The following is a 12,842-nucleotide window of genomic DNA, read 5'->3' on the forward strand; positions in this document are numbered from 1 at the left end:
ATCCATTCCAAGGAGGAATTTCCATTGAGTTTGGCTATGGAACGGACCTTTTATGGATGTACATTTCCATAAGCTTACTGGGCACTTTGAAATATATCAAGGTGCCTGTGAACACAGTACAATAATAGAAAAGAAACATAAGATTATTTTGGTTGAAAAGGAAAAGAATTGTTGATAAACTGCTGGAGAATGGTTAATAATCTCTCCTCATAAATGTACACATTCCTTCATCAGCAGTACTGTACAGAGTGTCATTCAAGGCTGATTCATACATGAATACGTACACCACTCCATCCCAGACCCTTGATGTTTTACAGCTCAACACAGACTGCTGGAACACAGACAGCTTACACCGAAAAGGTGATGTAAAGTGCTACAAAATTGAAAAGGTGCTGTAAAGTGCTATGACACATTCTGCTCCTGTTTATGGTGTTTTTGCTCAATAATAAGTATGAATGATGCAGCTCCCTATGTAAACTTAAACTCAGTCTTAGGCCTTAGCTAGACCTAAGGTTTATCCCGGGATCGTCCCGGGGTCATTGCTGTTCATGTAAATGACACACAGGATATCCCGGGATCAGGCAGGGATGACCCCGGGATAAACCTTAGGTCTAGCTAAGGCCTTGGTCTGCACCAGCAATCCAAGACTGCACTGCTGCATTTTGTCCCTCTTTGCCCCTGTATCAGTCTTGGTGTTTCTACAACATAAGCATTTCTATCTGTTGGGATGCAGGCTTGGATTTTTGCAGTCAAACCATGCACTTACATATATGAAGAAGTCATTGGCAGATTAAGAAGTGACTCCAATAAGGAGTCAAACCTCAGCAAACCTTGAGAGAATATTGAGAGTTGGCCATGATTATGTCATGAGCAAAAAAAAAAAAAAGCATAGGAATTTGGTGAGGTATGTAGGCTAAATGGTAATTTCAAGGACAAAACTGCCCGCTAAAACAGCTCCTGCAAGGAAAGGTGGGATAGGCGCAAAGAGGGACATTGTCAGATATTTGGCCAGGCAGAGGGGTTGTTCCTATTTAATAAAATACTAATTTTCACATGCAAGAACAAGGGCAGTTGCAGTCTTATTTTCAGATACAGATCACGTAAAAATGATCTGGGAGGGAATTGCAAGAGTGAGCATGATTTTCTGAGAGTTTTTCATACTGGTACCTGGTCAAGAAAATGGTCTCTTAAGTAGTCCATGGCTTGGAGTATGCTCCTTGGAAGTGGATAACTTGTTCTCTGTACATTTAACAGTAATGGTACTCCAAATACTATTTTGTCCTTATAATCAGGAGCTTTTATTTTTCGAATGAACTTTGGAACAGTCCTGAAAACATAGGAAGGACTCATTAGCTTATAGGATTTTCCAGGTAGTGTTGAGATGGGGTGTGCCTCTGTCAGCTTTTGTGCAGGCTTTTCCCTATTCTAAAAGGTAGAGATGCCTCCCCCATGGCTTAGCTGCTGGCAGTAAGAGTTTAACTATGTTGGTATTTCTGGGTGAGCCCTTTTTGCCTTTGGCTCCGCCAAATGGAATATGACCCCAAAGAGCTTCTCGTTAATGGAATTTGGCCCTCGGACTGAAAAAGGTTCAACTCTCCTGACTTAGGCATTAGGTTGAAGCTTTAGAACCTGGTTGTTTTATCATGGTTTTAATTTTTGTGAACCGCCCAGAGAGCTTCGGCTATTGGGCGGTATAAAAATGTAATAAATAAAAATAAATAAATTTAGAACCTCTTGAATCACTACACAGTTAGCTGCCTTCCAGTCCCCGTACACCTGCTCCTAAACTCCAAGTGCCCTCCTACCACCCTACTTCATCCATTTTGAGACACTGCCAAAATATTCCCAAAATGTTTCCAAACCACAATTTGTTTTGATATACATTTATTGAATTCTACATTATTAGTCTGAGGGACTAGGACATTATGATGAGGGAATCATATGAATAGACTTTGGAAAACGGCTGCCATTGAGGTTTAACTACTAAGATTAGTTCCATTTCCAATACAATACTAAGATAGGTAGTCCCTTCATTTCAGAAACTCTTGCTTTTTAATCTAACTTACCAGTTCCATCCTTGTCTGCTTGAAGGAGAGTATTTGTCCATTAAAGCAGTCAATTTTAACAAAGCAAGCTTCTGCATTCGGTTAAGGTGGGCTGCTGACTGGCTGTCAATTTGCCGAGAAAGACTTTCCAGATTTGTGCCTTCCTCAGTAGACCAATGTCTCCTCACATGTCTGAAGAACAAAAATTTTCTTAAGTGCTCATCACTATTAATATTATTTTCCACACCAATTCTCTTTCTAAAGCCACACAGCTTACAGAAAAAATGTTGCGCATTTGAAAATACTTAGTAAAAGGACATTAGATTTATTTATTTATTACATAAGGACAGCCAAATCACATTTCATGTTTGATTCTTTGCCACCAACTAGTAAAACACTGACCTGATGGAATGTGGTGATGTCAGTCTTGTCCCCGATGCCGTTACGTATGCCAGTTCCGTGAGGCCATAGCCACTGGTATGTTTACACTCCTCTACACCATCAGTGACTGGCAACTCTGCCAATTTCCCTTCTGAATGCTTTTTAATCTCAAGGTGGATTTCCTTAGGGGATGATGGGCATGGGGAGGTTGACTCGTTGGAGGGACTGGCAGAGTCTGAGTCCCCATCATCAGAGAATTTCTCTGTCCACTGACTGACCAACTTCCTGAGCCCATTAACATGTTCCATGACACTGTCTAGTTCTGTAAAAACATCATCATCGCCAAGATGATTGCCCGGCACGTTGTCGTATATGCTCAGTCTGTTATCCATCAATGAAAGAGAACTAAGCGGAGTTTCAGGCTCCTGAGACCTAAATTGAACCCTATTCCTCTGGCACCCATGAAAACTCCCAGTTCTCCAGTTTACAGAAGTATTGTCTATTGGAGACAAGAGACTGTAGGTCAGTGCTTTGGGAAACGTCCCAGGCTTATGTCCTTGTGGTACATGAAATACTTTGCTCTCCTGCAAATGCATCTCGTTTTTGAAGTTACTCTCCGAAAGATCACTCCACGAGGAAAGTTTGCTGGAATCCATTTCTTCTGCATACAGTCCACCTCTTTTGCTGTGCCTCCTCACTTTGATAACAGGGCTTGGGGTACTTACAGTGCTGCTGTTTTCAGACTGGCTGCTGCTAGAGGTCTGTGTGGAGTAAGACGGCTGCGTTGGCCGACTCTCAGGCATGTCCGAAATATCTACACAATTAAGGTTTTTCAGCTTTTCTTCACTTAGACCTTCTAGGAGAATTGGCTCGCTAATAATGGGTTTGGCCTTTGAATGTGCTTCTCTCTTCAAACTGCTACCGCTACTTCTGAGACGCAGCTTCTCCATTTTCTTTAAGAAACTCCTTCCCGTTTTGGGGGATGGTTTATCCAAGAGCTTGTCCTCACTAATTATCTTCAAGGTTTCACTAGGCGAAGGAGAGCAACTGAAGGTAGAGTCGGGCGATGCCAATTTATTCGAGGAACATGTTGAAGAGCTCCTGCTTGTCTCAACATCCTCACAAGTTTTTGGGAAGCTGATCAAGTCGCTGTCTCCACTGCTAGAACTGTGAATGGAGGACTCATCATTTCTCTCTCCTTGATCAGAAAATGCTATGTCCCCACTCCCAGAGCTCTTAAGCCTCAGACTGTTGGGAACTACTGCACCAGAACCTCCTGTGCTCTTCAAACGAGACCATCTCTGAGTCTGTTTCTCATAAGTCCATTTGTTACTGATTGCGCAAGGTTCATCTTCTTCAGATTCATCACTCTTCAAGGGAAAGAAAGAGGTTTTAAAACATCAGACAGATAATACAAAAAACAACAACCCCTTGATTTGTTTTTCATTCGTACATTCGCCAGAGCAGGATTCCACTAGGTAAGAAAGGCTGGTGCAAGAAGGGGGAAATTGGCAATACTCCCATCCCCATGCCCACCATTTTAAGAGTGGGATATATAGGTAGACATACTGTACATACTTTTCAAAACATTCAAAACATTTTCAGCCTAAACACTGCCTTGCAAATGGAAAAAAGTTGTAGCCAAGACATCCTGTAATAAAGGAGATGCTTTGGTCATTCAGCTAATCCTGGCATTGATATTCAACAGATAATCATTACATTGGCTCAGTTAGAAATGATTTTTAAACCACTTCAAGAGTTTGATTTCTGTTAGTGCTAATTTGTTGAAATCTGCTCTAAGTTGGCTTAGTAAAACAGTAAAAGCAAAATGAAATCTTCAGTGTTCAACTCTACGGATGGGTTCTTACATTACTTCGTTGGTGTGTGTGTCAGCACTTCCTGAATTGCCAGAACAACACAAGAAGGCATGGACCATACAGAAGGAACCCATACCATGCCATCCTTCCCTGTACCAGTGTCAGCCTTCTGGAAACTTCTTTTAGAATCTCCTATGGACAGTGTTGGAAGCACAGTTAGAAAAAACATTGTAACAGCTCCCACACTGCCAGAGCAATGTAAGAATTGGACTTAAGGTCTATTCTACATATTCAGCAAATGAGTTGGTAAAATTCTGCTATGGTAGTGAAAACTGTATCACTGCAGATAAGAAATGCCATTTTGTAGTGCTCCCCCCTTTCACAAAAAGAAGAAAGGTGTCATGCATGTAAAAGTACTGATGAGAAATGCTCCAGCCCACTCTCTACTGTGCTAGGTTTCTACTTGGAGGCCTTTTTATACATAGGGAAGCATTCAAAAATGTGATTTCCAAAATGCAGTTCCAAATGGTACAGTCCTTTCTACATTTTAGGACTCTACCACCTCATTCTGCCTCACAAATTAGATTGCTGACTCTCCTGTTTGCACAATATAAGGCCTCACTGAGAATGTTTCAAGCATGTTTGTAGCTGAGAAAGAATATCAGTAAAACAGAACTCCCAAACTTTTCCAATCACAATAACTTTGCTGTGACAACTAAATAGAAATGGTAAGAAATGTTTCAATAAATCATAATCTTATATAACAACACCTTTGACTTTATTTTGCTTTTTAAAAAAGTATAGGTAATTGTATAATTTGGAAACATACCCGCTTTCTTTGCCGACTTATTTCCAGCTTCATTGCTGCATATTTATTCAATGTATTTAACCGTCTGGGGGGAAAGGAGAAGAAAATTAGTTTTCTTCTAATTTTGCACTCAATGGCACTCAAACCTCTTAAGTTCTTACCTGAAATTAACTTAACATACACACTAAATCTTCTTCATTTTTCTGCATTTTACTTCATTGGTTCACTAATCATAACTTCTCAGATTACATTTTCCTACTTATGTTCTTAAAAAACAGGGAAACAGGCACAAAAATATGCCTTCATAACGTGTAATGGTCAAAAATATCTCAGGCAACTGCATGGAAGAGTTTGTAGAACTTTAACTATGGATTGAAAATATTAACGGATAACAAATATAGAAATCTGCAGTGATCTTTACATGCATTTTAAGAATGTGAGAAAGAAATAGGAAGGTGGGCAACATAATTCGTTTCATCACATGCTGAATTCAAGGTGAAATTTGTAGCACTGTGGATTGGACGCAAAGTTTTATTCTGCTGAAAATTATCCTGCTAGAAGGTGGGGGGAGGCAATTTTCACAGATTCCCCCCTCTCTCTCTGTAGCCCCCAGCACCACCTGCTCCGCTGTTGTGAAAGGTCTCCCAAGCACCAGAGCAGGTTTTGCAGAGGAAGGGAGAAAACCAGGGAAGATCGCTTCCTGCTTCATTGTTCATGCAACGGAAAAGCTCTGCTGTATCAAAAACTTCTCACTGACAGAAGGGCCCTTCCGTCCACCGAAGGCTTATGCTGGATCCAACACAATATTCATACACATATTGCCTTCTGTCATCAATAAAGGGGGAGCCAAGACAATCAAAGACTGGAGCCAGTGCCATTTCCAAGGAAAGTTTGATTTTTCCATAATTGCGAACTCTAAGGTCCTTGCTATCTACCTATGAACATTTAAAGTTGATAAAGCCCTCAATGACAGACCAGTAATTAAGAATTTTTCCAGTTCAAACCTAACTCTCTGAAGAGATGCTTGCTCTTTATTTTGAGCAGCTAATTAAAAAGGAATGAATGACCAAACTGGGTTAGTGTGGGGCTATATTAGAGCCTTTAAGCAATCTCTTTATGAATTAAGTAGCTTTAAACAATATTGTTTTCTAATTTGTTTGCAATTAAGCAATTACCCTAGCACTCCCTGGGGTGGAGGTGGGCAGGAGTTGCAAAATATTTAGGAGAGCTGCTGTTTTTTAAAAATGAAATTATAGCATGTGCCTATATTATTACAGCTGCTTTGGCAAAATGTCAGCATTTTTTAGTGCCTGCAGCATCTTACCAAAGCTCTTTTTAGAAGAATTCCAAAGCCTGATTTTGCAAATGATACTTCTGCTATTTGTTGTAGTTTGGATCTGAATATTCCTAAATATCAGGAAAAGTTGGAGTTGCAGGAAAGGTGAGCCATCATAACAGTAAATGCAATATAAATAATTTTAGTTCATGGACAATGGAGTTTAGGAGGGAAAAGAAATTGATCCATTACAAAATAATGACCTATCAAAATGATGATAGAAAATATCCTATTACTCCCTCAAAAGACTTATACAATCTAAACAAAACGTTAACCCCAACCTCTTCCAATATAAAAGCAGTTTGGTTGGAAGACTTTGATGAGGATTAACAGTTCCAAAGGAGAAACTGGGAAAACAAAGGGCCTCCACAGTCAGTAACAAATTATCCTGGCCACTATACTGGAATTTCAGACACAGTAATGAATCCATGAGCAACTCAAGACTGGGAGCCTGAAGGAATTTAGAGGAGGTTGACGGATGTCTGAATTCAGTGACAAATGCCTGAATCCATTATACAATATGCTGTGCCATTCTGTCAACATGACTAAAGTCCAGTTCATATATTTGGCTGCACCACTGAAGTTCTTCCATACTGTCAACCTCAAGTTCACCCCAAGCTCAGGCATGTCAACAATACACTGGACTTCGATTCTGTGTGACCAGAAATGCATATGGAGATGACGTTGCAGCATTTCTTGCCAATTCAGCAATTCCAAGAAATACTGACAACATCACAAGAATCCCTGTAATTCAGTGTAGCCATGTAGGCATATTTCCAGTTCACACAAGTGTATTTCTAGGTAGCCACAACCCAGGTTGACTTTCTTAAAAGCAATTCTACGGCAACAGCGTTATGGACAGTATCCAATTCGGCACTAGCACTAATGTAAATTATGTTCTGCTAGCATAAGCGACCTCTATTGCAATGCCAATAGTATTTGCAAATACTATTGGTGGTGTCCTAGAGGTTGCTTACACTAGTACTATGTAATTTGCGTTCGTACTAATGGTAACTGGATATTGCTCTAGATGTGTGTAAAGAGCCCTAGCTTTTAGAAGAAGCCCTTACACACACATCTCAAAAACACACATCTTTGTACTAACACATTACTTACAAGATTTGTAATAATATGTACCCATCTAATACTTATCTCTTCAGACATCTAAACAGGAAACTAGTAAGACACATGCTTAGTCATGGCCACATTGACTATTTTAAGTGTTTTTCATAATTAAATCATCAGGTTGTCAGTCCTAGACATCTATTACTAAGCCAAGGGGAAGTTCAGACCAAGATTTACCTGTACAGGGATTCTATCGCATCTTGATCTAAAAACTCATGATCTTTTCTCACAGTTTTGATGTCAATAGGAAACTGCATATCTGCAAAACCAAGTCCACAACAGTTAAATTTTAATTTTTCAAACAAGTAATTTAAAGTTTACAATTTCTAAAGTTAGCTTAAAAATGCACCAAGCCAAAGCATTCTTTAAGTTGATACACACCAGCCTCAAAATAGTTTAAATCTCTGCAAAGAAGAAATCACAGATTTATGAATCAGCATACAATTGACACACTAAAAAAGCAAGGGCCTCTATAAAGAAAATACATTATATTCAGTATTAAAACCCTAACCCCTATCTCCATTGACTAAACAGAAATAGGAAGTGGCTTCTCTTTTGCACTGATAATGCAAGACATGGGCTAGAATAGTGCCAACACTTGATCATGAGCTTGCTCGTTTAGACCAGGTATGGGGAACTTCTGGCTCGTAGATCTGATAAGGCCTGCAGGAGTTCCCCTTCTAGCCCAACAGCTTCTTCCCCCAGTCCTGCCTCCTCTGTCCCACAGGGGGAAGCTTTTATCTCTGATCAGCTGCTGATCAGAGATAAGTGCTTTTCTCTCTTTAGCACTGAAAAGAGTTCCCTTGCTCAATGATTAGCAGGGAAAAGTACTTATCACCAAAGCAGATGCCAGCCAAGTCAGTATCACAGGCCATCCAGATCTTTTGGCCTAAAACAACTTCCATCAGCTCTAACCGGCATAGCCAACAGCGAGGGATGATGCGAGTTATAGGCTAAAGCAGTAGGAGGGTCACAAGTTGCCCAGCCCTGTTCTATGGGAAGAAAATTCCACAGCCAGGGTTCACCACCACCCAAACTCCCATAGCCGTGCACTGTACCTTACTTGGTGAGGGAACTTTGAGAAGTTGTAAGCAGGAACTGCGTCTCAATTTTGTTTTATGTAAAAGCAACCAACAGTCTAAAAATAAAGAAGCACCACCATGAAAGTGCTACTATCAACCAGGGTGCAATGATTTGAAGACTCCAGCCCATAGTTCAAGAAGTCTCATTCCATGAACAACACTTGGAATAGGGACTCAAAGTGCAATCCACCTACATTCTTTAGTCAGTGCTTCCCTTTCCTGAGTTAGGGAGTACAGTTTCTTCTACCTTAAGCTCTATACAGGGAGTGATTCCAAGTACTGAAGGGGATGAAATTATAGGCTCCTCTGTCCAGTGTCTGGATTTACCGTGTTGAGAGACAAGAAGATGGAGGAGTACTCTCTCAACCTGTTCCTTTTGTAAGCAAGAAATTGAAGTCCAAGCGGCATTAAAGCCGTCCACTCAAAGAGAGCAAAAGATAACAGATTTCCCATGACTCTTTGTCCAGTAATGTTCAAGTAGCCAGGTGTAATTTTGGGGCACTCACCCACAGGCCTGGACTTTGCTTCAACTAAAATTCATTGAAGTAGCTGGATTCAAGCAGAAACCTGAACATGTTTGCAACATTCTTAATCTTGCACTGTTTGTCAGACAAACTTTCATAAAGGATGATTCAGTTCGTGACACACAGTTTTGTCTCCTAGGAGCCTAACATAAACATCATTAGCCTGAGGAACATGAATAATTCACCAATGGTACCCAGCCTATAGGTTATAGCTTTCAACTTTCTTTTCAACTAGCCCTGTCCTAGTGGAACTTTAATCTGCACCTTTCTATGTTTGATTCAACGACTTCTGCACACAAATAAGCTTGAATAAATTTGCACTATAAGGTATTTGTGTGTATTTTGGACAACCATAAACATGAATCTGTTATATGTTACAAATGGAAGGAACTTATTTTTGAATACTTTTCAATTATCTCTTTATATCAAAATGCAAAGAGGATTGTACCTTCAAACATCTGAGCATATTGGGGGAAACCCGCAGCCTTCAGCCAGTCACAGGCTTCTTTGGCCTCTATTTCTGAAAGAAAACAAACAAAACAAACTTTAAAGGTTGGTTTTTCAATACTGAGCAAGAAAAACTAACCACCACTAAGTCATGCTATTATCTTTAAACTCACCTATTTGTTTATATCCCCCCCTCTCTCTCTCTCACACACACACACTTATAAGAAGATATTATACATACCTCACTATGAATACCCAAGCATACAGCAGATGCATTGGACATGTAATTTCGTCTATGTTAGTGACACTAACACTATAATAACTTCCTTTATGTGATGTCCCTAGGGATTTTCTGCTCTGAGGCATCCTTAGTATGTCACAATAAATGATCTCAAAAGCAACTAACAATAACTTAAACTAAACACTGAAAAATCACATGTGAGCCAAACTTTCTGGATATGAGACATAATGATGATTTGAAAACAAAGCTAATCCCCCTATTTATTTATTCATTCATTTTTGCTCTATAGTGCTCAATTAGACATTCTTGTGCTCTGATAGGTATTTTATAGCACTAAGGAACTTATAATTCTCCATACAGCCCACCTTTTCCTAAAGTACTTTAGTTTTGCCTAGCATTTGGTTCACTAGAACAGATGACAGGAACTAACTCGTCACTTTGTGACAATTAATAAAAATCCTGTGGCTATAACACTGTATCATTCCCACAGGGAAAGGGGGGAAATATAACTTCACAGGACATTCAACAAATGCCTTAAAATGTAAACATGTTTAATATTCTTCTGGAAGAACATAGGCCAGCAGTTCCATAGCAAACAAATATTGCAAGTTACTGGATCTCTTGTGAAGAAAAACCCAGGGCCTGTTCTCTTCTTGTCTAGTTTATGTTATAACCTTGATACAAGCTGAATTGCCAAGACTTTCTGAGTCAAAAGGGTCCTGATATAAACCTTTCCAAAAAGCACTTAAATCTGAAGAATACAAGTTGGTTGCATCTATACACACATATACACAGTACTGGCTAGTTACTAGGTGGCTACCAAGTCCAACACACTTGCCTACTGTCATTATCAGTCAAGTTTGTGACTGTCAAGCCAGAATCGTGGAGCAAGAATTGGGCATGTTCTGAGACAACCAGGGGTCCACATATGTGGTCTGAGGTCAGCAGTACTGAAGTCTGCTTAGAATGTGGACGATTAGGACAAGCTAACATCAGTAGCTAAGAAGGAAGAGGCTAGAAAAGAGTGATCAATAGTATCACAGACAGAGGATGGATCTCAATGGGTACAAAAGAATATGGAGAAGCAGGAACTGAATGTAGATACAAGGTTTAGGCAGGAGATGATGTAAAGTAAAGCGTCAACAGCATATGAGCACCAGGCAAAAGAACCTGATTACCAACCTATGGATTAGACAAGAAACCATATGCTGATCTGGAAGTAGTTATACATCACCCCAGGGGCGAAGCCAGGCAAACTAGTAGAGTCTCATGTCAGAGCCCCCTGTTGGTTCAGGCCTGTAGCAAGAATGCAATTATGAAAAATTGAACAAGCTACTAATAAGCCAAGATCCAGTTCATAATGAGATTTTCCCAGCACACCCAGGCATCCACACTTTTTTTATCTCTCTCTTTCCCTGGGGAAAACGACCAAACTCATGCAATACCAAACATGAAGCTGAATGCTTGAGTCCAGCTATAAGGGACACCCACATAGAACTGTTAAGAAGCTAAGGAAGAGAGATAAAGCCCAAATGGACTAAGTGATCTAATTATCCCCACCTCCACCCCCTGAAGGATCAGCTTCCACCATTACAGAGATGGAAGGGTTGTGGTCCTCCAGATATTTTGGCCTACAGCTCCCTTCTTCCCTCATCACTAGCTATACTGACTAGGGCTGATGGGAGTTGTAGGCCAAAACATCTGGACAACCACAAGTTGTTCCCTCCTGTACCAGCAGAAAGGGGAGAGTGCAATTCCCCTTCTCTCCTGCATCAACCAGATTTTAGAGGGGTCAGAGGGCTGCATGGGAGATAGAGATGATACCCTGTTGCAGAAGGGGATATCTGCTCACAGCAATATCAGGCTTTATTTCCCTTTCCAAGTTGGGCTGAGCAAGACTTGCTCAAAAAAGATAGATGACAGCTCCCTGTACGTTTTATGGGACTATCAGCATATGGTATAAGATTCCAGAGCAGCTCTGATATGACCCTGTTCTCCTTACATGTACAACACATTTCCTGGCTTCTAAATGTTTGAACAGTTGAAAGTTTCCATTTCCTGCTGGCCTCATTACCCTAAGATTAAACATCTAACAAAAGATCAAATTGAATTGCTTTTCCTTATGAAACAATCACTTCTAGATACTTCTGAAGAACGCACTACAAAAAAGCAAAAGCTTTAAAAGAATGCTACCAGTCAGATCAACCTGTGCTTCAGAAAAAAGCAAGAGTGTGTCCTTAATTGTCTTCAGTATGTCAAGGCAGTAATACCAAACATGTGCTTTCTTAGTAACTGTTAACTGCATGCATCATAATGTTCACTGTGAAAATGCATTAAACATACAAGCAGAAAGAAATCATACAAGGCTGGAAAGATTCAAATCAATCTTTGTTCTACAGAAATGCAAGTAGAATTAACCCTTCATCGATAGTTGACTGATTTATTTGAATCTGTTACTCCAGATGTTTGTATCTTTGTTAAAATGCTCTATTACTGAAAACTTTGTTAAATAAAAAGTTTCTTAAGAACAGTATTCAAGATACTTTATTTTTTTTAGCAATCTAAGTTGAAAGCTTAACTTGTAAAATGTGGTTGTTTTTTTAACTTGTAGCCTTCCAGATGTTTTGAGTTCCAACTCCCATCAGCCCCAGCAAGCATGACCAATGGTCAGGGATGGCGGAAGCTGTATTCAAACAATGATCTGATTCATACATCCTAGCAGTAAATCATGGGTTAAATAACCATCCTGCTGCAGTAGAGTTATGTCTGTCAGGCTCTCTGGTAGTCACTTGGAGAGTGACACTCCAGTGATGCTCTTGCCACGGCAGAAATTCTTTATGGTCGCACAGTAATTTCTGTGGCATTTTTTCTACTGGGAGGCCAGAAGTATGCCTGCTAATTCCTGGGATGGGGAGTTAATGGAATCATGCAGCATTGCGTGGTTCTGCAGTCGTGTGGCAGGCCCACTTGCAGTGTTTCTGCTAACACCCCCCACATAGTTCCTCTAACTGCCACCCCTGCATGAATAGGGCCAAT

General features: G+C 40.2%; 1 protein-coding gene across 1 annotated transcript in view; it reads right to left on the reverse strand.

The window, feature by feature from the left end:
- LOC134394817 (rho GTPase-activating protein 7-like) overlaps window positions 1–12,842 on the reverse strand; it is a 77,596-nt gene that overhangs the window by 11,434 nt on the left and 53,320 nt on the right. The window contains exons 2-7 of the mRNA XM_063120563.1: window positions 9,567–9,638; window positions 7,690–7,771; window positions 5,073–5,136; window positions 2,448–3,796; window positions 2,067–2,237; window positions 1,168–1,327 (exon numbers count right to left, since the gene is read on the reverse strand). Coding sequence (XP_062976633.1) covers window positions 1,168–1,327; window positions 2,067–2,237; window positions 2,448–3,796; window positions 5,073–5,136; window positions 7,690–7,771; window positions 9,567–9,638 — 1,898 coding nt within the window. The remainder of the gene's footprint in view (window positions 1–1,167; window positions 1,328–2,066; window positions 2,238–2,447; window positions 3,797–5,072; window positions 5,137–7,689; window positions 7,772–9,566; window positions 9,639–12,842) is intronic.

The sequence above is a fragment of the Elgaria multicarinata genome, chromosome 3 (assembly GCF_023053635.1).
Source record: "Elgaria multicarinata webbii isolate HBS135686 ecotype San Diego chromosome 3, rElgMul1.1.pri, whole genome shotgun sequence".
NCBI classification, from domain to species: Eukaryota; Metazoa; Chordata; class Lepidosauria; order Squamata; family Anguidae; genus Elgaria; species Elgaria multicarinata.